Genomic DNA, 24,214 nt, shown 5'->3' with positions numbered 1-24,214 from the left:
GAGGACCTGGCTCCTGGCTTTGACTCGGCTTGGCTCCAACCACTGCAGGGGTTGGGGTGTGAACAAACAGATGGGACTCTGTCTCTCAGATTTAACAAAATAAAGAAAAAAATCCTTAAAAGAGCTACTCAGTGTATTTCCTGGCTGAGTTCCAAAACATCAACTGGGTGAGTTTTTGGCAGTGCAGAGCCCCTGTGCCCAAGAGGCAAATCTTTAGAAGTTCTGCAGTGACTGGAGTTTGGTTAGCATGGCTGTTTCCCCGGGTTACATGGGAGGACAGCCACCCTGGAGCCACTGAGCTAGGGGACCCCAGAGGGCTCCATCATTGGCAAGTGACAACCAAGCACTGGGTCCCGTGATGGGACGTGGGCAAAGCCTACAGCCATGCAGATTCAGCATGGGCCATTCCAGAACCCACAGTTTCCCGCCACACGCAAGCAGTGGCAGAGACCAAAGGGGCCAAGCCTGGAGGGAGAAGCCCCATCCCCTGTGAGACGGGCCTACTCCATGTTGCTGTGGCTCTACTGCTGAGCTCTGTCGCCCTGCACCCTGAACACCTGCAGGGCTCTCCCAGTCGGCTCCATGCACCTGTGCATGGGAGGTGGGGGGGCTTCTCACTCATCCTTGCTTCCCCAGGGCCTAGCACAGTAATTGCTGCGTTGGACAAATCATTCAGAAGTGATGACCTTCGGGCGCTCTTGACCTTCAAGCATCAGACTTCATCTTGTGACTCTGCCTCCTATCTGGCAGGGATCCAATAAGTGTACAACGAAGGAATAAACACACACACAGGGTTGGAAGACCTCCAAGACAGCAGCTACCAGGCTGGTGTTTCTCAGTGCAAGGTGGCTATGGTGTCTCCCTGTCGCAGGTGAGGAAGCTGAGGTCATATGGGGTGGAGGGTAGCGGGTAGAATTAACGCATGCTGGGTATGGGCTAACGACCACTCTCCAAAGCTAGGGGGCTCCCCGAAGACAGACCCAGAACTTGAACCCTGGCCAGTTTGGCTGCAATCCGTTGCCTCGCTGAGCAGCGTCTGTCCTGGACTCAGTCACTAGAGGCCTTGGCAAGAGGCCTGGAGTTGACAAGGGCTCATTTACAGGCACGTTCAAGACACAGACGACACGCAAGCCCCGGATGGTAAGGAGCAAGACTGAAGGAACAGCTCTAAAAGGTTTTCACGGGGCCTTGCAACACTCCAAGGGCACAGTGTGTGGAGACACGTCCCCCGGCTACCTGTCCCGCTGGGGCTTTTTGTAAAGCAGTATGAAGGCGAGCGAGGTTCAGCCAGAGACCCAGGCCCAGGGCTGCGGCTCCTGCTTACCTCTTCGCTCTGTCTTTCTCATCTTCATCCATTAGATTTTCTACGCAGTTTGTTCTGCAAAGACATAAATCAATAAGAGCGATCAGGTGGCTGCTGTCTGCTTCCAGGTCTTGCTGGTTGTCACCATTTGGGTCTTGGGTAACCCACGCGCTTTCGCCCAGCTGTCCTCAAACACTATGGTCCCAGCCGTTTTTTTTCTGCTCTCAACATTTATTTAGGTGCTTTGGCATACGGGAGTTAAACCTGAGAAATGTTTGAATGCACAAGCATTCATTGCACAAGGCCTCAGACAGGTGCAATCATCAGATGTCCAGCGGCTCCTAGAAATCAGAGAATGGGTGTTTAAAAAATGTGTTCATGCGATCGTGAAAAAAGGTTTTGATCTTGTGATCCCAGGACCAAACTTTGAGAATGGCCATGGAGCCCCAGTTCAACGAAGCAACATCTGCTTTTCTCATGCCTGCAACGAGCGAGCCAGCGCCTCCTAGTGGAAGCCTGGGCTCCGTGCGTGACACTGCAGACGCCAATTGGCACCACATTCTGAAAGATGGTATTTCTTTCTCTGCCCATTCACATGCAGGTGTAAGCCCTCTGACATGTGGCCTTGAGGGATCAGCCCCAAAGGAGTGGAACCCATGCCTTCCCCTTAAGGAATTTATACTTCCCTAGACAGTAAAGGCACACAGATGTGGAAGATGAACTAACGATCCAGGAATGTTCTCGCAGCCCCAAGCCACCAGGGGCTACGTCATCGCCCGGAGCCTCTGCTCTCCCAGGCAACCGGCTCAACGCCTCTCAGGCCCACTGAACAGTTTTCTCTTCTGCCGAAGGCAAGCCTGGGTTTCCTTCTCTCACTCACACATACCCCAGGGTCTCGCCTGTCTGGATGCTCCCTGTCCAGCCAGGACATCAAGAAGAACCACTTGCAGTGTGACAGAGCCTGCTGGGGGCACCTGGAGGCAGGTGGCCATGGCTGAGAGGGCCCAGTGTGACTGAGATGGGCTGGGGACCTCAGAAAAGCTGGGTCACTACTGCCACACACGTCTGCTCCCAGACTCTGAGGGTCTCAAGTCAGAACTCCGGAGTCCAGAAGTTACTCTTGAAACGTCAAGTTTTAAGTGTGGTTTTTAATGGAGTCAATGAATTTTCTCTGAGATAACTCAGTTTTGAGATTTGGGGTCACCCCGTGTGCATGGGCACAGGTCCGAGCCCAAGCAAGGAAGAATTCTGCTGCCCGAGCACCTGTTACCATCCACGCCCCAGTGAGTACATGGCAGCTGTGAGTAGGGACAGACTCCCAAGAAACGCCACTCAGGAGCTGAGGTTTGCATTGCGATTGAAGAGGGGTTCACACATCTGCCAATAGGCCTGTGCTGAAAATGTGTTCCAGATGGAATCTGCGCAAATCTTTATGATACGAGAAATACGACATCAATTTGCTTCGTGAGGCTCTACACCAGGCCTATGGTCCCAGGGGAGCCGTGGCTGCCCAAGTGCCCAAGGCAGCAGCGAGGACCCAGCCGAGCCGTGTCCCCCTCCCCGGAGCCCTTGGTCAGAGCAGGTTCAAGGAGAGCTGGGGTGCCTGCGATTCTGCGATCCTGATGGGATGACTGGGGTTGCTTCGTCATCCACAAAACATCTGAAAATGACTAATAGCTATTCTTTAGCAACCACAATGACTCTGATTTATATCTGTTTATCCTTAAACACTTCCTGAGCCCATAAAGCCTGATTTATGCCCACTTCCCCTGCTTCCTCAACAATCCCAGGTCCCTGCCCTGAGGGCCCTCACACTTGAGCCCTGTCTGAGCCTTTTTGGCTGATCTGCTCCTGATGTGAAGACAAGGCACCAGGTAGATGAGTCCCCTGGGAGCACCTGCCACGGATACTTCCACATCCTCCCTGTGTTGTCCTCTCCGCTGTCTTGCCGTGTGGATGACATTTTTAAAAACAATTGTGGAGTATGAAGCACACGTAATAAAAGTCACCATCCCAACCATGTGTAAGTGCACAGTTCAGTGGCGCTAAGCACATCTGTGTTCTTGTGCAATCATCACCAGCACCCATGCCCAGAACTCTTTTCATCTTGCAAAACTGGCAATCTGTCTCCATGTGTCACCCATCCCCACTCCTCACTCACTCCAGCCAGTTGGCAAACACCATTCTACTTTCTGTTGCTAGGGATTCGACTCCTCCAGGGACCTCATGCCAGTGGAGTCACACAGTATTTGTCCTGTTGGGGCTGGGTTATTTCCTTTAGCCTAACGTCCTCAAGGTTCATCTGTGCTAGGGTATGTGTCAGAATTGCCTTCCTCTTCAATAACTCAGTAATCTTCCATTGTGTGGATATGCCCCACTTGGTTTATTCCGCCATCCACTCATTGATGGACACGGGTTGTTCCACCTTTTGGCTGCTGGGAGTAATTGCTGCCGTGAGCATGGGTCTAAATCTCTCTTGTAGTTTTGAGTCACTGGTTAACTACATAATACGGAAGAGCTGGAGGGGGGTGAAAAGCAAGCGAGAAGGAGGATTAAAGGGAAGAAGTCCTATGAGGCCAGATTGAAGGAACAACCGAGGTTAGAGGGTGAGAAACCTGTTGTAAGCTGAAATACCCTCAGTGGAAAATTCTCTGACTCTACCTAGCCTGATGCACGTGGCAGCACTCTGCAGAGCACTGTGGTTTCCCTCGAGGACCTTGGAACTGAGTGGAGCTGCAGCTACCCAGCATCAAGGGAGAGGCATGGTGGCAGATCCACTGTGGCATAGTGGGGGAGGCTACCACTCAGGACACCTGCATCCCATACTGAATGCCGGGCATTGAGTCCTGCCTCCACTTCCCATCCAGTTTCTGGCTAATGTCCACTTTTGGAAGCAGCAGACATGGCTCAAGTAAGTGGGTCCCTGCCATCCCCACATGGCAGGCCTGGATGGAGTTCTGGGCTTCTGGCTTCAACCTGGAACAGCCCCAGCTGTTGTGGGTATTTGGGGAGTGAAGCAACAGATAAAAGCGCATGCTCTCTCTCTCTCTCTCTCCCCACACACACACTGGTGTTCTGCTTTTCAAATAAATAAAAATAAACCTTCAAAGAGGGAGACAGACACAATTGGTCCCCATAGCACTAGCCCAGGACAAAGTCAAATTCAAAGTCCAATGCATATCACTTTTGCATCACTGTGAAACAGAAAAATTAGAAGTTGAACATGGCGGGTCGAGGGCTTTCTATACTTCTTTCTTCCCAGTGACTATAAAGTTTCCAAGGAGAAGGATTCTAGCAGCTCTATTATGAGCATGGAGTGCCAGAGAAAATGAGCTTAACTGAGGCCAGAGGAGAGTGTGCCCGGGGCTGAGAAAGCACCTGCTGATGTGATTCACCCCTCAGAGTGAACGGTGGCTACCACTCCAGGGAGCCAGAGAGTCTACAGGAGTCAGAACCTCCCCGGCTTTATCAGTCAGCAGCCCCACAGCAAACAGGTGGGTGGTTAGGATGCTTGGACGAGAGGAGGGCTTGCTGCCAAAGCCGTGATGTGCCATGGGAGGGTGGGGAGACCAAGAGGGATGGCGCAGTCACCTCGGGTTGGCACAGCAGAGCTGTCAGCGCCGCTAACCCCTCTGAAGCCCAAGGAGGAAATGATTTCCCAACCTGGGTCAGATGCAGAGAACTTGGATGGAGCCAAGAAGAGAGACAGAGGAGTAAATCTCACCTCGTCGTGGCCACGTCAGTCTCATGTGTGTGTCTTCTATTTGCTGCCCTAGCCAGAAGGTGGGGGCGGGAGCTTATTTATGCTGTCCACGAGGGGAGTGTTGGGGACAGGAAGACAGTGGGGACATGTGATGGGGCATATGGAACATACCAGCACCCCTGGGCTCTTCTAGTTCTGGCTTTCTTGGATTTTCCTAAGACGCAAACCCTTTGTAGAGTCTTTTGAAACTTTGTAGTACCTGACCAGATTTGATGTCTAGGGATCTACCCATGGCAGCTAATCGTGCATGAAATAATGATCAATGATAATGATGACAGCCAGAGGCAAAGAGAGGCTGAGAGGGAATCCTGGAATAGTTTGAAAAACAGAGTAACAATACTACTGATTATAACCTGTAGATGACGATCAGTGGTGGGCTGCATAGACAGTGGTGCCTTACGATTATAAGGAAGCTGAGAAATTCCGATCACTTAGTAACTTTGTAGCCATCCTAAGTAGTCGTGGTACATGGCATGACTCATGATGGTCTACACGAATCTGGTGCACTGCCAGTCATAGCAAAGCATATACATGGGGCTGTGGCGTTGTGGGCAAAGCTGCTGCCTACGGTGCTGTTATCCCATATGGCCGCCAGTTCGAGTCCTGGCTGCTCCACTTCCGATCCAGCTCTCTGCTATGGTCTGGGAAAGCAGTGGAAGATGGTCCATGTCCTTGGGCCCCTGCATCCACGTGGGAGAACTGGAAGAAGCTCCAGGCTCCTGGCTTTGGATCGGCTCAGCTCTGGCTGTTGCAGCCAATTGGGGAGTGAACCAGAGGATGGAAGACCTCTGCCTTTCCTTCTTTATGTAACTCTGCCTTTCAAATAAATAAATAAATAAATAAATCTTAAAAATAAAAGCATACACACAAGTGATGTGCACTACATAGCACAGGATAATGCAAAGAAAAGACCACTAATGTGTTATGTATTCACTGTATTATACATTTTATCATTTTGTCAGAATATACTCTTTTGACTTATAAAAGAAAACGGCTACTCTAAGGCAGTGGGTACTTCAAAAAGTTTGTGGAAAATAGAATTGAAAGTTCATTTGGGTGCAAAATTTGAACTTTATGCACAGATTTTTAAAAATAGTTTCCAATAACTTGGTGAGAACCCCGGTTCATCTTGTTTTTTAACCATGTGTCCTGATTGCATCAAGAGTGACGGATCTACACCAACAAGGTTTACGTAAGTGCTCCCTATGTGGTTCACACAATGAGAAAAAAATCACCCAGTGGCACAGTTCCCAGGAGCCCTCCTGGTCATTAACTGATGCCCGACTGTATTCATGAGTTCTCACGGATAAAAGTTAGTTATTCAACAAAGGGAGGTGGGGAGACAGCTCTCCCTTATAGAAGAATTCCAATTCTTATAGAAGGAATAAGGGAAATAGAAATCACCATCAGCACACCATGGCGACCACTGCCACAGGCAAGATCCACCAATCGGTGTTAAGATTAGTGGAGTGGGCGGGCATCTGATGCAATGGGTAAGCTGCCACTTCAGACGTCCGCCTCTCATATGTGAATACTTGGGGCCCAGTTCCAGCTGTGCTCATCATTGCAGCTTCCTGGTGACATGTACCCTGGGAGGCAGCAGGCAAAGGCTCAGGTAGTTGAGTCCCTACCAGCCACGTAAGAGACTCAGACTGAGTTACCAGTTCCCGGCTTTGGCCTGGCCCTGTCTTGGTTTTTGTGGGTTTTGGCTTGACCTAACTCTGGCTTTTGCAGGCGTTTGAGGAGTGAATCACTAGATGGGACATCCATTGCTCTCTCTCTCTCTCTCTCTCTCTCTCTCTCTCTGAATTCCAAATAAACATTTAAAAAAAAAAAAAGGTGAGAAAAAGTTTGAGGAGAAACAGGATATTTGCATAGTCTCAAAGTAGCTCCCTCAACATATGTATTGATCACAAGGGAAAAGCAGTGACATTGTAGTAAAAAAAGAAAAACAGCAACAAAAAAAAGTTGGCAGACAGCACCTTCAGCTAGTGGTCAAAACGAACATTCCCAGCGATCGGCTGCACACAGGCCTCTGGGCGGAAGTGAGCAGCGCTTCTCTGGCGTGTACACGCCCAGGAGTTTAGCTGCTGGGCCATAGCGGGGCCACAGGCTGGCTTTATTAAGAAATGCCGAGCTGTTTTCCAAGTGACTGGACAATTTCATGTTTGCAAGTGTCCAGGAGCTCCACATTCTTGCCAAGACCAGGCATGGCTGGTCTTGTTGATTTCAGTCTACTCTAGTGGGTGTGTAGTGGGATCTCCTTGGGCTATCAATCTGCATTCCCGGAAGCCTAGGTTGCAGAGCGTCTTCTCCCATGGGTTACTGGCTACTCAGCCATCTTGCACGAGGTGTCTTGATTCTTTCGTCCACTTTTCCTGCCTTCTTTCTTTTTGGTCTTTATCGTTACAGATTTATAGAAGTTTCTCTCTTCCGGATGCAAGGACTTGGTCAGATGTATGAATTGTGATCATTTCCTGTGGCGTCCCATTTTGCTTTTTTGATGGTATCTCTTGATGAACAGTTGTAAGTCCTGAGCAAGTCTGATTTATCAGCATTTTACTTTATGGGTTGGGGATCCTAAGAAGTCTCTGCCACCTTGATGTTGTGGAGAGTTACCTTAGGTTTTCTTCCAGAAATTGTCATTTTAGCTTTCATGTTTTGATCCATTAAAAATAATTTTTTTTAAGTTTATTTATTTATTTGAAAGTCAGAGTTACACAGAGAGAGGAGAGGCAGAGAGAGAGAGAGAGAGAGAAAGAGAGGTCCTCCATCCAATGGTTCACTCCCCAGTTGGCCGCAAAGGCCACAGCTGGCCAATCTGAAGCCAGGAGCCAGGAGCCTTCTCTGGGTCCCCCAGGCGGATGTAGGGGCCTAAGGACTTGGGCCATCTTCTACTGCTTTCCCAGGCCATAGCAGAGAGCTGGATTGGAAGTGGAGCAGCTAGGTCTCGAACTGGAGCCCATATGGGATGCCGGCGCTTCAGGCCACGTTGTTAACCTGCTGTGCCACAGCGCCGGTTCCTAAAAATAAAATTTTATGTGTGGTATAAGACAGACATCCAGGATCATTCCCCTCCAGCTGGATGTTCAATTGTTCCACAATTACCCAAGGAAAAGACCTTTCTTTCCCTACTGAATTGCACTGGTACTTCCACTGAATAGCGTGTGGTGTTACACCTGCAGTGGTAGACTCTCTATTCTGTTCCACCCATCTCTTGGTGTCTGTGGACTTGATACTCTGGATAAACTTAAAAAAAAACCCACAACTCTAAAAACAATTTTAGATGTACAGCATTTCAAAGACAGCACAGAGAATTCCTATATACCCTGTACTTAATTTTCCTACCATTAACATCTTACATTAGTATGGTACATTTGCCACAATTTATGAGCTGATGATGATATATTACTGTGAAGCAAAATGCAAACCTTATTCAGATTTTCTTTACAAGATTTATTTATTTGAAAGGCAGAGTTACAGAGCAAAAAGGGGAGGAGGTAGAGGGAGAGTTAGAGAGAGAAAGAGAGAGAGAGAGAGAGAGAGAGAGAGTCTCCTGCCTAATGGTTCACTCCCCAAATGGCCACAACAGCCAGGGCTGGGCCAAGCTGAAGCCAGGAGCATAGAACTCCATCCAGGTCTCCTATATGGGTGGCAAGGGTCCAGGTGCTTGGGCCATGTTCCATTGCTTTCCCAAGCCCATTAGCAAGGAGCCGGATCGGAAGTGGAGCAGCCGTGACTCAAACCAGCGCTGATATGGGATGTCAAAACGCTGGCCTCGAAGTATTCTTAGTTTTGGTCGAATGCCCTCATTTTGTTCCAGGACTCATCCTGGATATCCCATAACAGTGACTCATTTGTCTCCTTAGACCCCCTCCTGGCCACACTACTTTCTCAGATCTTCCTTGACAATTTCCAGGGGTAGTTGTAGAATGTTCTTGGGTTTGGGTTGGTTTGAAGCTAGTTCTCCTGGTCAGCCAGGGCAGATGGGGTTGCAAGAGGAATACCTGGAGGCCAAGTGCCCTTCCCAGCACCTGGGGCCGACCGGTCACTGTGGGCGCTGAACTCGTCCCGCTCAGGTGGCAGTCGACGCACTTCTAAGTAGTATGTTCTGGAAGTTTCCACACACCGTGTGCAGTGTGCTGTTCTTAAACTCTCTCAGTCTCTTTTTCAGGTTGTAAGAAGAAACTCCAGGATCCATGAGAAAGCCCCAGCACAGTTCCTGATACAAATGAATATAAAATTACATTCAGGAATGGTCATGAGTTAAAGGGCCAGCAGGCGAAACTGGTAATTAGCCGGTAAAATGCCTTTGGGAGGAACAAGATTACTGTGCCTGTCTACCAGTAAGTATGGAAGGTGTGTGTGCACATGCGTGTGCATGTGTGTGCACATGGAGGTGTGGTAGAAAGACACACACATGCATGTACATACATGTTCTGGTGCTGTTGCCTGCAGGAAAGAACCTGCTAGTGATTAGTGATATCTCAAAGACAACACGATGGGTGGTTGTGAGGCCATGAAAAAGCGAGAGAAGGAAATGTCCCTCATTTAGTGCACCCTCAGTCAATATCTATGGACTTTAATTGAACAGAAGGACAAAAGGGAGGCCTGCAAATGACACTGGCGTGACCCAGACGAAACGTCCACCCCAGGGCTATGGACAGCCGCCTGCTCCACAGCTGGTTGGAACTCTGGCCCTTGGTGGACGGCGACTGGCACGAGACTTCGTGACTATTTTCTTGTGTGACATCTGCCTTGGGGCCCACAGTGTGTCAGCAGTGAGACAGGTGACAGGGACATCCTGGGAAGTGGAAATTAACTCCTGGGGTCTCCAGAGAAAGCTACCTGCTCTATAAAAGGGTCTTTTTTTTAAAAAAAAAAAAGATTTATTTAATTAACAGAGTTACAGACAGTGAGAGGGAGAGACAGAGAGAGAGAGAGGTCTTCCGTCTGTTGGTTCACTCCCCAGATGGCCGCAACCACAGGAGCTGCACTGATCCGAAGCCAGGAGCCAGGAGCTTCTTCCCAGTCTCCCATGTGGGTGCAGAGGTCCAAGGACTTGGGCCATCTTCTACTGCTTTCCCAGGCCATAGCAGAGAGCTGGGTCGGAAGAGGAGCAGCCGGGACTTGAACCGGCGTCCATATGGGATGCCAGTGCCGCAGGTGGAGGATCAACCTACTGTGCCACAGCGCTGGCCGTGCAATCAAACTTTCTTTACAAGACCTGACCGTGGGCTGGATCTGGTTCCAGACAGTAGTTTGCTGGCCCATGTTCAGGGAGCACCAGAATCACAACTCAGCCTCTCTCTCTTAGCACCCCTTAACTAAGACGTTCTGGTCGAGTCTTTTCCTGAACACAGCTCAGCCATCCCGACCCTGGGGTCCCTCTGCATCACCATGGATTTCCCCCGTAACGGCTACCAGAAGCCTGTTCTGTTGCAAGGGCCGTGTTTTTACAAAACAGAGTCACGATGTTTTCAAATTGGCTGAGAAGTGGTTTGAATTATAGGTCTCAAGTTAGTTGGAAAATCCCCAATAGTCCTCCCCACCATACCCACCCAATCTGGTGAATTTAGCTCACGAGGAAGGAAAAATACGGAAAAACAAGAAGCAGCTACATCTCTCCAATGGACAGGGTTTGTTTACTGCTAACAAAGCGTGTCCCTTCCGCCCTCCAGGGAGCGCCCCGGGGAGGGGACCCCACGTTCCTCTGGAGAGACGCTTGTGTCTCGCACGTGAGAGCTCCATAATTACTATTCCTCATCCTAGTTAAGAAATCAAAAGGCTCTGAGAAACAGTCACTGGGGAACCACACGGCTCACTTGTCTCCCTTTGTCCTTTGGGGAAGCCAGAAAATAACTTCCACGTTTTTGATTCTTCCTCTCGGGGGAATGGCTTTTTGGGCTGTAATGATTCATTCGCTGGAGGGAGGGGGCGGTGAGAGGGGGGACCAATTTTGCTAAAGGAAACGGACAGTGAAAACCTGCTCCTGTAGTCCCAATTCCTTTCCAAGTATGGAATTCTCATCACGAACATTCCTTGACCTGGGAAAGACAAGGCAGGCAGATCCAGACATCCCATTGGCCCGCACCAGCACTTGTCCCAAGAGCCATGTCTCATGGTGCTTGCTGGAACCTCACAGAGCTGGGTGTCCAGAAGAAAGCAACTCCAGCCCCCCATAAGAACTTCCCCAGGTGACAAAAAGGCCAAAGCCAAGCCTCGTCTGTGCACTTCGGTCAGGAGTTCCCCTTCACGCTTTTCTTTTTGGAGGGTCTGATGATTTAGTATCGAGGGAGGGAGGCCTTCACAAAGTAACGGACAGAGAGAAAGTGAGAAGGTTTGTTAAATGAATTTCCAATGACATCATTTGGCCAGCAAGAATTTCCTAAATAGAACACATCACAATGCCTGGAGAACAGGGCCATCCGAGCACGACCTGGGATTGTTCCAGTCTTTGACATCTGCGTTTCCATCGTGTAGGGATCCTTTTAGTGGGGGGACCCTTTTATCGCAAGTTCGAACCACACAGACTGTCGGACGGGGGCCGGTGTCTGGTCAGGGTGTGGACAATAGATGTCTAGAAAAATCAGTCAGAAGGAAAGAGGATGATGAATCACACTTGGAGCTGAGTCAGTGGGAGCCTTGGTCGTGAACCACGGTTCAGCTGCCACGGACAGACTGGGAGGAAGCCACAGAATATTGCTCCAGCCCAGAGCCTCTCTCCACGCCACTCTTAACCTTCAAGAACTCCCTAGGCTGGGCTTCTCATCAGAGCTTCAGATGATGTCTACACAAAATGTGCAGAGCAGGTGTTTAAAGATACCCTGTGTCCCACACCACAGTCCCCGGGTTCGACTGCTCGCTCTGGCTCCTCCCTCTGGCTTCCTGTTAAGACAGACCCCAGAGGGGTTCCTGCCACTCAGATGGGAAGTCTGGATTCAGCTTCCAAATCCTGGCTTCAGCTTGGCCCAACCCCAGCCCCAGCCCTTGTGTGCACCTGGGGAGTGAACCAGGAGATAGGAGCCTTCCCTCTCTGTCTCTCTACATCTCAAATTAAAAACAAAACAAAACCAAAAACCGGTGGTGCTACATTTCCTGTGAAGCGCTCGCTGCGGGTTGCACAGGATTAGATGGGGGAAGGAACCGAGATGTGGTTTGAAATTCCTCCGCCCACTTTCCTTCCTCATGCGGTGGCCTGGGAAAGATGACCTCATCTGAAAACTGGAGCGGCCGAGGCCCACTTTCCACAGTGCACACAGAGGCCGTTAGGACACCTCACCCAGTTAACCACCTCCTCTCCCACAGAGCGGTGGTCGGAAGCTGTGCCTAAAAGGAGAACAAGTGGCTGGCGCTGTGGCGTAGTGGGTAAAGCTGCTGCCTGTAGTGCCGGCATCCCATATGGGCGCCGGTTCGAGTCCTGGCTGCTCCACTTCTGATCCAGCTCTCTGCTATGGTCTGGGAAAGCAGTAGAAGATGGCCCAAGACCTTGGGCCCCTGCACCCGCATGGGAGACCTGGAAGAAACTTCTGGCTCCTGGCTTCGGATCAGCACAGCTCTGGCCATTGCAGCCAGTTGGGGAGTGAACCAGAGGATGAAAGACGCCCCCCCCCCCCCCCCGCCTCTCCTTCTCTCTCTGTGTAACTCTGACTTTCAAATAAATAAATAAATAAATAAATCTTTAAAAAAAAAAAAAAAAGGAGACCAGGTGGGACCCTCAGAGCCGCAGTCACTCAGCCCATGCTCACCCAGTGGCACACACCTTGGGGGTGCCTCAGTCTGTACTGTCCTCTCTCTCCTGTCATCGCTTCCTCCATGGACAGTTGTCCCTACAGCCAGCTGAAATGGAGATGGTGCTGTCGGCCTGTGCTCCACAGCCGGGGGCTCCCGCCCAACTCCTCTGCTGACAGAGCCCGGGCTGGGCTCATGGGCAGCAGGTGAGCCTCAGTCAGACTCCAGGGCAGCCCCAGCCACAAGGAGCTCTCTCCCTTAGGGCCGAATGACCCCACAGCGATTTATTGAATTTATTTTAAAAAGATACCCGTGAAGTTAGGTCTTCCCAGGTTCCTTCTGGGAGCTCTCTATCATAGATTTCAGCTGAGAGTGGAAGAGGCAGCCTGGAGGAAAGAACTGTTTGTGCAAAGGCCCTGGGGCATGACAAGAAATGTCCCCAGAATAGCTCCAGGTGGTCAGCCTCCTGACTGCACTTTGGCCCAATGTCCTGATGGTGCTATGGTTATACCTGTGGCACCGCCCAGAGCACCTGCTAGGACCCTTTCCACCTTTCCCTCCCCCTAGGGCCCTGTAGAGTTGGGCCCACAGGCAGGCCTGCACAATCCCATGTGGAGGTGCCTGCCAAACAGGTCCCCTGATCTTCCGACCCCAGAATGATGCCAACTTTGGTGCACCTTGCCTGCCTCACCTGCACCTACAGCCAGATGTGGTAAGGGGTCTTGCCTGGACCCTTGAAACCTGTTGCCAGCTCCTATGCCTTCTGAGCTTGGCTGCTCCCTGGGCATGGCCAGCCCACTGCAAGGGCCCAGCATGCCTTGCAGCAGCACCTTCCACAGTACCACCTTTCTGGATATCCTTAGAGAGGGTGACCATTGTAGCCATCACCCAGGAGTTTCACGCTGAGACCTGGCCAGGCTACAGACTTCATGTAGCACACATGGAAGCAGACTAAGAGAATCCAGTCTCACCCCCAAAAAACCAAGAACGCACCCAGTGCCCTGCAGGGGGCCGGTCAAGGAGACAAGGAGAACCTCGTTCCACCTGCTGGTGCTGCACTGGCCCTGTGCATCAGAACATACCCGGCCCAGGTCCGCAACCTCACGGGAAATCTTGATAGCTCCACCGCTATGCTCTTAGAGGCAGAAAAGCCACAAACTCACCCCTTAAAGAAAAGCCAAGGAAAATCTTTTTAAAAGATGGGTTGCAGCCAGCGTCACAGCTCACTGGGCTAATCCTCTGCCTGCGGCACCGGCACACCAGGTTCTAGTCCCGGTTGGGGCACCGGATTCTGTCCCAGTTGCTCCTTTTCCAGGCCAGCTCTCTGCTGTGGCCCGGGAAGGCAGTGGAGGATGGCCCAAGTGCTTGGGTCCTGCACCCGCATGGGAGACCAGAAGAAGCACCTGGCTCCTGGCTTCGGATCCGCACAGCGCGCCGGCCGCAATGCGCCAGCTATAGCGGCCACCTGGGGGGTGAACCAACGGAAAAAGGAAGACCTTTCTCTGTCTTTCTCTCTCTCTCACTGTCTAACTCTGCCTGTCAAAAAAAAAAAAAAAAAGATGGGTTTCCTGAAGATTCTGGTCAGTTGGGTTTGATGCAGCACAAGTCATCCTGGTGGCCAGAGCCATGGGTATTTAGCCCTTTAATCCTATGGCTTTAACACAATTGGATGCTAATCCATCCTGGCTGTGCCTCACCCAAGAGGAAGAGGAGTGGGGAGAGACAGAGAATGAGTATTTTGAGCCACCAGGTCCAGCAGCAGAGCAAGGCAATGCCAGGGCCCCTGAAGGTGGGATCCCACCGTGAGACACATGGCATCCAACACAAGGTCTTATGGACCCGGTTCCATTTCTGGATGCCCCCAGCCATCAGGTTGGACCAGAGAAAGATTTCCAACACAGCCTCGAAGACACCTGCCCTCTGAGTGCTCCCACAGTAGGGGCAGCAGGGACTTGAGTCTGTCTCAAGTTTCCTCACGGCCACGAGCTTTCGATGTCATTTCTTGCTTCAGTCCTCACCACCTCTACGGCTCACACACTGAGGTCTATGGGAGGGGGAGGGGATCACAGAGCAGCAGGGCTCAAGGCCTGGAAGCAGACCGTTATTCCTCCTTAAAAAACACTCACGGGGCGGGGCAGCGCTGTGGCATAGCAGATAAAGCCACCACCCGCGGCGCCGGCATCCCATATGGACGCCGGTTCGAGTCCCAGCTGCTCCACTTCAGATCCAGCTCTCTGCTGTGGCCTAGGAAAGCAGCAGAAGATGGCCCAAGTCCTTGGGCCCCTGCACCCATGCGGGAGACCCGGAAGAAGCTCCTGGCTCCTGGCTTTGGATTGGCACAGCTCCAGCTGTTGCAGCCATTTCAGGAGTGAACCGGCAGATGGAAGATACCTCTCTCTCTCTCTCTCTCTCTCTCTCTCTCTGCCTCTCTTCTCTCTTTGTAACTCTGACTTTCAAATGAATAAATAAATCTTAAAAAAAAAAATACAAAAAACACTCGCAGACCCTGCCACATGCATGCTCTGGCCACCCCCACCTCGAGACGGAACAGTTTCAGCAGAACCAGACGAGAGCAGACACAGACAGACAGTCCTAGGCAGGAAGCCCCAGCGCCTCCCCACGCAGAGGATCTTCAAGCGGGTCCACTGGGAAAACGCTGACTGTAAAAGCCAGCGGCCACAGCAGAGACCGCTGCAGTGAGCAGCTCTAGAAACTTCTGAGCCTTACACCATCCAAAAGTCATCTGGGTTTTGCCTGGACAGGGCTGGAAATCTCCATCAGATGTTCACACTCTAAAGGGAAAGATGTCCTTAGATCTCTCTCCTTACGTCTGTCACTCCGTCCCTGGAGAACGCTGAAGAAGACGCAAGAGAAGTGACAGTACATTTTTTTAAAAAATTCAGGCCAGCTGGGTTTTCTTCCCCAGAAAATGCACAGTTCACTCACAGGCCCAAGCCCTCCTCAGTCCCCAGTTCTGGGTGGTGGCTTCAGGGGCGGAGGGCAGCTCAAGGCAGGGGAGCCCCTTGTCAGAAGGTTCGGCGACAATACCAGAATCAGGCAGTGCAGGCACATTGCTGGGCACAAAACACATGGGTCGCTGAAATAGTCTACCGACAAAGCTCTGGCTCCTGGTCTTTTCATCCATCAGCCTGGGTCACCCTCACTGTCCCCATCCTCACTGTTTTTTTTCCAACAGATGCTCTTGTGCACCCACAAGCAGCGTTGTAACAAAGATAAAAGCAGCCAAGGCACACCCCCCACCCCCTACCCTCATTCCCACCCCCACCCCCAGCTCAGGGGAGAACTCCACACTGTAGCTTCCAAAGCCCTGGCTGATGAGCTGCCAATCTGCAATTTCAGGCCCGCCCCCAGCCACATGGCCCCTCCCCTTTACCCGGCCACAGGCACAGCAACCTTCTCTGCTTTCCTGGTCTGTCCCCGGCCTCTGCCATTTGTTCCTGCTTCACCTTGGCCTCCACTGCTCACGATGCCAAAGGGGATAAACTGCTTGAGGACAGGCCAGGTTCCCTGCCTTTGGGCATCTCAGCTAGCCACTCGTGTTCTTAGGGCTTGAGACAGGTGCCCCAAATGGGCTATGCACTGCTGAAGAGCTTCCATTTAGAAAGCTGTTTGGCAAGTTTGGAGAAAGCCTGGTTTCGGTTCCAAGCCATAATCCATCAGGACACAGGATAGCCAGGGGGCATGCTAAAGACGCCCCTGTGTGGGGACCACCTCAGGGGCTGGGTCCTAACCCTTTGGACCCATGGCAGACAGCACCTCACCCAGAAGACTGCTGTCTGCAACCAGCTCTCCTGGCCCTTCTAGACAAAGCTAAACAGGCTTAGCCTGCAGAGGGCAAGCAGGGAAAGTAGGTCAGAGGCACAGCCAGTTCTTCCCTGGTGACAAGCTAACCGTGTGGTGCACAGCCCATCCCAGACCCAGCCTGGGTGGCTCAGGCCAGGGGATCGGGTAAGAGGGAAACCCAAAGAACCCCTTGGGAGATGGTTCTTTTTAAAACAACAGAAACTGCAGAAAACCAACTCTGTAGATGAACCCTCACTGACATTCCCCTGTTGCTTAAGACAGATCGAAAAGTCTCCTTCCCACAAACGGGTGGGGTGTGGGATGCCCTGCATCCCGGCCGCAGGTGCGTCCCAGGACAGTCTGCATACACACGGTTGGAGGGGCAGCCTCTCCCCTGGACAGCCCTGTGGCGACCTGCAGTAACAGGTCACTCGCTGGGCAAGGCTGGACACTAGTCAGCGGTGCCAGGGCTGACGGGGCTTAAGGCAGAGCCTGGGAGGAGGCCCCTGGGTTCCCCTCCTGCACCTGAGAAGCAGGTGGAAAGGCCTCCCATTTAGCCTCCCTGGCTCCAGAGTTGGAAGTACTCCCAAGACACTTGGAGAGAAATTCCTCTGAGTCCCTGGGGATCGAACCCACATCTGGGAGTTGGGGACTGGAATCAGGCTGTCTTAGGAGGGCCCAGCACACACCTGGAGGCTGACCCTGGGCTGTTTCCCAGGGGTTCAGGACCCCTGAGATCAACCTCTAATTTTTTTTTTTTAAGATTTAGTTATTTTACTTGAAAGTCACAGTTACACAGAGAGGAGAGGCAGTGAGAGGTCTTCAATCCACTGGTTCACTCCACAGGTGGCTGCAATGGCCAGGAACTTCTTTCCACATGGGTGCAGGGCCCAAGGACTTGGGTCATCTTCTACTACTTTCCCAGGCCATAGCAGAGAGCTGGGTCAGAAGTGGAGCTGCCAGGTCTTGAACCGGCACCCATATGGGATGCTGGCACCACAGGCAGCGACTTTACCTGCTACACCACAGCACCACCACCCCCAATGGTCTTAACAGGTACTGCAAATGAGGGCTGGTCTAGGGACCCAGGGAAGTCCAGGCCTAGGCTGACGGATGTTCTCTCTCTCTCTTTCATTTCTATAACAAATGTCTCAGAAGGCTTTGCCAGTCAGCCTTTCAGAAACATCCAAGTCTAAACTCTACGACTTGAGTGCTCACTCGTCTCTCCCATGAAATAGTCTCCTTTGGTAAGTTCCCCTCCCTGCCTCATTCCTCCTTCCTCTCAGTCTTTGCCCAAAAATTCACTTAGCAGATGATAAACGCGACGGCAGAGCCATCTCAACAAGAGAGACGAGGTTTTGCTGGCCAAGAGACGGCAGTCTAGGAGATCCTGTGTTCAAATCAGGATCCTGGGGTCTAGCTGAGTGGCCTTGGGCAGGCTGCTAGCCCTCTGACTACCTCAGTTTCTCACCTTCGCAGGGCAGCGATGAGACGTGAGGACCCAACACCTGTCACGGACCTGGAATGGGGTACCCTGGGCAAAAGCTCAGGTGCAATCCAGGTACAATATTCCAAGGGTGTGCTTAAGTGACGCTAAATTGAAATCGCTCCACAGTGTGCAGGTCAGTTAGCTTCATTTCTAAATTCCCGCTGGCCACCAGCTCCCAGGGGACCTGCAAAGCAAGGCCTTTTCAATGGCATCTCACGGAGTGGCTGCAGTCTGCAGAGCTGGTATTTTCCTGAAGAGCTGGTGATAAACAATTCTGCGAACTGAATCACACTTTACATGTGCGGATGGCTCAGGGCCCACTAATTGGCCCTCCCTAATGAGCCTTCCGGGATGCAAAGCTCCCGCCAATTACTCCTCTCCACAGAGTATCACACACCTGGTTTCCAGGAGCCCCTTGCTGCCTGCAATCTTGATTTTAACACTGAAATTCTGGGAAAATGGGGGAGAGGGTTTTTTTTTATTTTAAATAAAAATTTGACATGGTTAGCCAAATTTAACAAAATCAAAAGTGAAAGGCAGTTATAATAAATTGACTATGCATGAGCCCTAGCTGCTATTCAAAGCACTTCTTAATACACCAGCATTATCTCCAAGAATGTTCCCTTACCTGAGCAACTTAAGTAAGCAATTCAGTATATTTCACGGTGTCATATTCTTATCTTCAGCTAAGTAGACTCGTGCAGTTTTCAATCCTAAGAGTATGCTAAATTACCAAGTCCACGAAATAACCATCAGATTCTTCAGCACAGAACAAAATAATCATTCCAAGGCCACACATATGTACACATATACACTCAGATGCTAAAATCTGAAACAGGAATAAATTTAATTTTTGCAAACCTGTCTGAAAGAAAAGTAAACCAACAAATAAATGAAACCAAAGAATCTGTTTGACTTGAACAGAAATATAAAATTTTTTTCTTATTGTTTTCTCAGGTGGAAGCAATACATATTCATTGCAATTCATTCTCTCTTTAAGTATAAAGAACTAAAGGGTCGTGGATTATTGTCATTAGGCAGAATCAGTCGTTCTCTCTCAGAAATATTGAGTCTTTCCTCTTTCTCCTAGAAATATTTCCTCTCTACCTACACCTTCACAAATTACTCATTTGAGATGCTGTGCCCCTTATCATGGTTTAACTTGTTTATTCCGCCTGGCTCCACAGTAGAATCAAGTTCACGTCTTTGTGAGAATGACCCCATGCTGACTGCCTCTGAGCAGAGCTCGCTCTGTGGCCCTAAGCTTGCAAACATTCCGAGGTTGTGAAAGCTTGTATTAACAAGCACAAGAACCACAACACAGCCTTCCTTAGCCTTGATCACAAGTGACATCTTCATAATGTGTGCATAAGTGTGTGTGCATAGAACAGCACATCACTTGGCAGCAAGATAAGACGAACATTATGGTAAGACCAAGACTCCAAGGGCAGCAAGAAGCCGTTAGTATCAGCGATGGAGAATTGTACAAAGCATAAACATTCCTCTAATTGCTACCTCTTTATCTTGGTTGCAGGAAAAGCAAATGCAATCGATTTTCTCTCTTCTGAAGGCACTGGTTGCTTTCTGGTACGTTCCCAAGTGCCCATGTGATCTCCTCTATGGCCCGAGGGAGAGGATGAGAGTGTGACTTGCATTTCGACAAAGAAGAAGGAACAGAGTTCAAGCCTCACAGCTTCACAGAGGCTTACAATACTGAGCAATGGAGTGATTTTACACAAAAGCAAGTAGCATGCAAAATGGCCCGTGGATCTATAGCCACAGGTCTGGGTTTGGAAAACCCCATAGACCAGAGGCCGGGTCAAGTTTCTCCCAAGCACCTGCCCCTGCCCCTGCCCCTGCTGTTGGAGGACTTCTAAGAGGCAGGACAAACAGAGCGGAGTCTGGCTGGGCTCCCAAGGAAGCAGGGGCTGTTCCTCTGTCCACCAACTCACACAGCACTTCCGGGCCTCACACGCCCCCTGGAGGTGAAACAGAAACATTGCTCTGCACCTGCTGGGGCCTGGGTCACCGGAAGACATGGCCTATGGTGTTGGCTCCATCACTGACCAGCAGGACAGCCATGCGGGAATCACTAACCCTTTCTGGACTATGGTTTCTCCATTTGGTGGAATAAGTGACGTCCTGTACAACAAGACATGTTGTGTAATCATGAAGTCTTGGAAGCACCTGCAGGTGTAGCTTAGCCCATGCACTATTCTGGGCAAGAAGGACCCGCACGTGTGGCTGTACTGACGGACAAGGATGAGGCCAGGGCAGAAGGCCAGGTGACGACGGAGCATTCTCCACCCCATGACTGTGCCACGGTGACAAGCCAGAGCCTGCTGAAAGTCCAGTCTCGACAGTGGGCACGGAAATCCCCAACGTCCTGGGGCATGTGGGTACCACAGGCAGCTCTGACAGACCTCTGTGCAGGTGAGTTCCACCCTCTGTAAGGCCGTGACGTTCACCGTTGGCAATGACAAAGGCTGGGAGCCGATTCCTACTCAGGACCTCACTTGCGCCACCTATAGCCAAGTTTGCCAGCTGCCTGGCATAAGTCCAATTGCTGATGACAATGTCTGGCCCTGGTAGAGCACAGTCAGGCCTTTGTTTCTTGGACTGGAGTCGTTTAAAAAAAGTTAATCCTTCTATCTAGACTCTAACGTGAGAGAAGTAAGACAGCTATACGTGTGAGTCACTTGCGACCGTGATTTCTGGGTGCAAATCCTTCTTCCAGCTGTTCACAGTTTAATTCGCTGGACACTCAACTGTCCTAAAGCATGTGTACCTACACTTGCAAGTACAGCGGCTCCCTTTTTCCTGGCACTCAGTGGTTACCTGAAACCTTGAGTTATCTCAAATACAATGTACACTATGGTTTTCCACACTCACACATGTGCCCAAGATAAAGTTTAATTTATAAAGTAGGCATAGTGTGAGATGCAAAGTAATAACTACTAGTAAGATAGAACAATTATAACAATATGCTATAGTGAAATTTATTGGAAACTTGGGAAGTATTTGTTTCCTGAATGCTCCATGTGATGCTATTGGCCTTTGGCTGACTGTGGGTAACGGTGGAACTGCTTGGCTACTGGGGGGCCCCCTGTACAGGACATATGCAATGTCAAGTCACTGCCTGCTGGCTAGGTCAGGTTCCGTTTCTTACAGAGGGGAGCAAGACTACTGGACTCCATGCCAGCATCTCCTCTACACAGGAATACAGGTCACAGGAGCGGGCTCGTGCCCCATCCCCGCCCAGCGGGGAACGACGGCAGGAGCAGCTTTGAAACCCTTTCAGTGTTCCACAGAGAAAGCACAAGGAACAGGGAGTGAGGGTTAGGCCCAGCGGCAAAGACGCCCACACCCACACCGGGCACTTGGGTTTGGTCCCTGGCTCAGCTCCTGACTCCTGCTTCCTGCGACTGCAGACCCCTGGAGGCACCTGTTCAAGTTCAAGTACTTGGGTTCCTGCCTCCCACACAGGAGACCTGGATGGAGTTCCTGGTCTCTGAGTTTGGGCGCCCAGATTCTGAGGGCATCTGGGGAGTGAACTAATACATGAGAGCTCTCCATCTGGCTCTCTTTCTATGCCTCTGAAATAAATTTAAAAAATAGTAAAATAACTATGTAAAATATCAAGGGACCATATGGTAGGCAGTTAGTCAAATCTACATGTGGTAAAATGATCCAAAACTATGTGACGGTACTTCAAAAAGTTCATGGAAAATGGAATTAAAGAAAGTACTTTAGTGTCAATAATTTAAAATTGTTTGGAAAAGCTATGCATGGATTTCAATTTTTTTGCACTAAACCAAACTTTTTAATTCCATTCTCCACAAATTTTCTGAAGTGCCCTTGTACACACACCTGTGCCAATGTCAACTTCCTGGTTGTGACACTGTGCTATAGCGATACAAGGTGTCACCACTGGGGGGGAACCATGGATGACGTGTGCTCTGAACTTACATTCCCCTCCCGCCTTCACAGGGTCTACCCAGGAAGCATCCTACAGCCCCTACAGTGCACCAACACCTCCTGGGCTTGAAGAAATGACTCCCCCAGTCCACCCTTCTGCTCACTTACCCTGGACACCAGGGACACTGGCTGGGAGAGCAGGTATTGAGATTTTGGGCACTTCCTGTACTTTATTGCTTGTTCTACTGATTGATCCTAAAAGTCCTGGTTTGACCACACATTACAATGCAGACTTTCAAAGGGTAACGTGGCAAACAAGCTCTGTTTCAATTTCCTCTTTGGGGCAAAGCATTTTAGCAGGAAGGTGTTCACACATGCAGCATGTGCCACCATGGCACCCCCTTCCTGTTCCTGACCTGGCGTCACCAGGAGCTGCCTGCTGGCTGCTCCGGCCCCCTGTGTTTCAGGTTCCTTGCTGACCATATGCGGAGCCCACCTGGCAGTCTGGGGCTGTAGGGCAGCTGCAAACCTTCAGCGAGTTCCCACAGGAAGAGGAACAGGTTTGAGGTTGGGGCACCACGCCCTCCCCCTGCCCAGGCTGCAGGTGCTTTCTCCCCTTGTGGGCTGCAGTGTAACCACTGAGGGATCCAGGCAGAGAGGTTAAGGTCACAGGGCACGACAATGTCCCATTACTAGCTAGTGGTACAATACCGTCCCCACCAGGAACACTACGATCAGCCCCTCACTCCCCACTGCACCTGCGATAGTAACAATAGGCCCCTCCGACCCTGGTCAAGAGCTCCTTCCCTTGGGAGGGGCTCTGTTGCTCCCAGCCGTCCTACTCTGGGAGAGCCAGCTTGTGTGTCCACCCTCAGCGTGACACCACGTCACAACTCAGGATACCAAGCAAAGTTGTGAACCACGAAGCAGGAAATAGGAAGTTTGGCACCAGGTGAGCACAGGTGTAGGGGGCACGTGAGAGCTCGATATAGCATGGGAGGCCCCCGCCTTTCCTCCATCCTTTGTCTGTTTCTTCCTCTTCAGCACATCAAATATTTACTTGGCCTGGCTATGGGGAAGGCATTGTGGTTGGCAAGGAGGAGGAGGTGGGAAAACAAAAGATAAAGCAAACAGGCTGCCAGGCCCGGGAGGCTGGCACTGCCACCAGTAGGTGGCATGGGTTGGAGTGACAAGTGTCACTGTCCTGGTGCACTTGTTCAGAAGACAAAATGAGAAAACGCAAAGTGTCTTGCAATCAAAGATGGATAGCAACACCTGGTCAACTCAGGCGTGTGCTCGGGTCTCCGTAGACTCTGCTAAACTGCGGATTCGGATTGGGTGGGCAGGGGGAGGGAGCGGGGACTCTGTGTGTCTAACTGGCTCCCAGGTGAGGCCCAAGCTGCAGGTGTGGTTCTCACACTGTGCAGAGCGGGGACTCTCGGCATGCGAGATGCTACGACCATTGCAACAGAGGTACCTGCTGGGGTCGAGCAGGTGGCACGAGGGCTACTAAAAACCACCCGCCTCTACCTGAAGCTGAGAGTCACCAGAGCCCAGGTCCCTCTTAGGCCAATGATGTTAGCACCCTGGGGGGTGCTCCTTCTGCTGCCAGGTGATCCCCAGGTGCACCCGGGAGTGAGAACCCGAGTCTCTAGAGTTTGGCTGCCATCCACAGCACCCACTGAGCGCTCCCCATGTCTGCTCCACACCTGGGCCTGGGCGTGCTACTTTCCCTGGCAACCTCATCTGTTTCTTGCAAGCTACACTTATTGGAGAGTTTTTCCCAAGGAGCCCAAATTCCGCTGCCCCCTACCCCTTCCTGAGGCTTCTCATTTATTCTCACTGTGTATCCAGGAGCCACATAGAATGACAGCCCTTGGGTTATTTTCTTGATGGGGGTGAAATCTGCCTGATGGAATAACAACAAATGGCATTTACTGCATTCCCAGTAAATGTCCCCAAACCCTTTCATCACTCCAGTGAGACACTCTGCACCCCTTGGGTGAGGGCTCTCCATCCCCACCTCCCGCATATCCCCTCTGTCTCTGGATATATCATAAAGGAACCCCACACTAGGTGATCTTTTGTCATTGACTTCATTTAGCACAATGTATTTTTGAAAGATCTATTTATTTATTTGAAAAAGTTATACAGAGAGAGGGGCAGACACAGGGAGAGATCTTCCATCTGCTGGTTCACTCCCCAA

At 50.9% G+C, this 24,214-nt stretch overlaps 1 protein-coding gene across 4 annotated transcripts in view; it reads right to left on the bottom strand.

Annotated features, from left to right (window-relative positions):
• Positions 1-24,214, bottom strand: part of NPAS2 (neuronal PAS domain protein 2) — a 177,425-nt gene that overhangs the window by 96,643 nt on the left and 56,568 nt on the right. For 3 of the 4 annotated variants that reach the window (XM_062208782.1, XM_062208779.1, XM_062208783.1), the window contains exon 2: positions 1,325-1,378. In XM_062208782.1, coding sequence (XP_062064766.1) covers positions 1,325-1,356 — 32 coding nt within the window. In that variant the 5' untranslated portion in view covers positions 1,357-1,378. Of the gene's footprint in view, positions 1-1,324; positions 1,379-9,073; positions 9,289-24,214 lie in introns of all 4 variants that reach the window. The other variant, XM_062208781.1, reaches the window with a different exon arrangement.

Source organism: Lepus europaeus, chromosome 13 (genome assembly GCF_033115175.1).
Source record: "Lepus europaeus isolate LE1 chromosome 13, mLepTim1.pri, whole genome shotgun sequence".
NCBI lineage: Eukaryota > Metazoa > Chordata > Mammalia > Lagomorpha > Leporidae > Lepus > Lepus europaeus.
The sequence above is the reverse complement of the archived record's forward strand: the minus strand, read 5'-3'. Positions and strand labels throughout refer to the sequence as shown.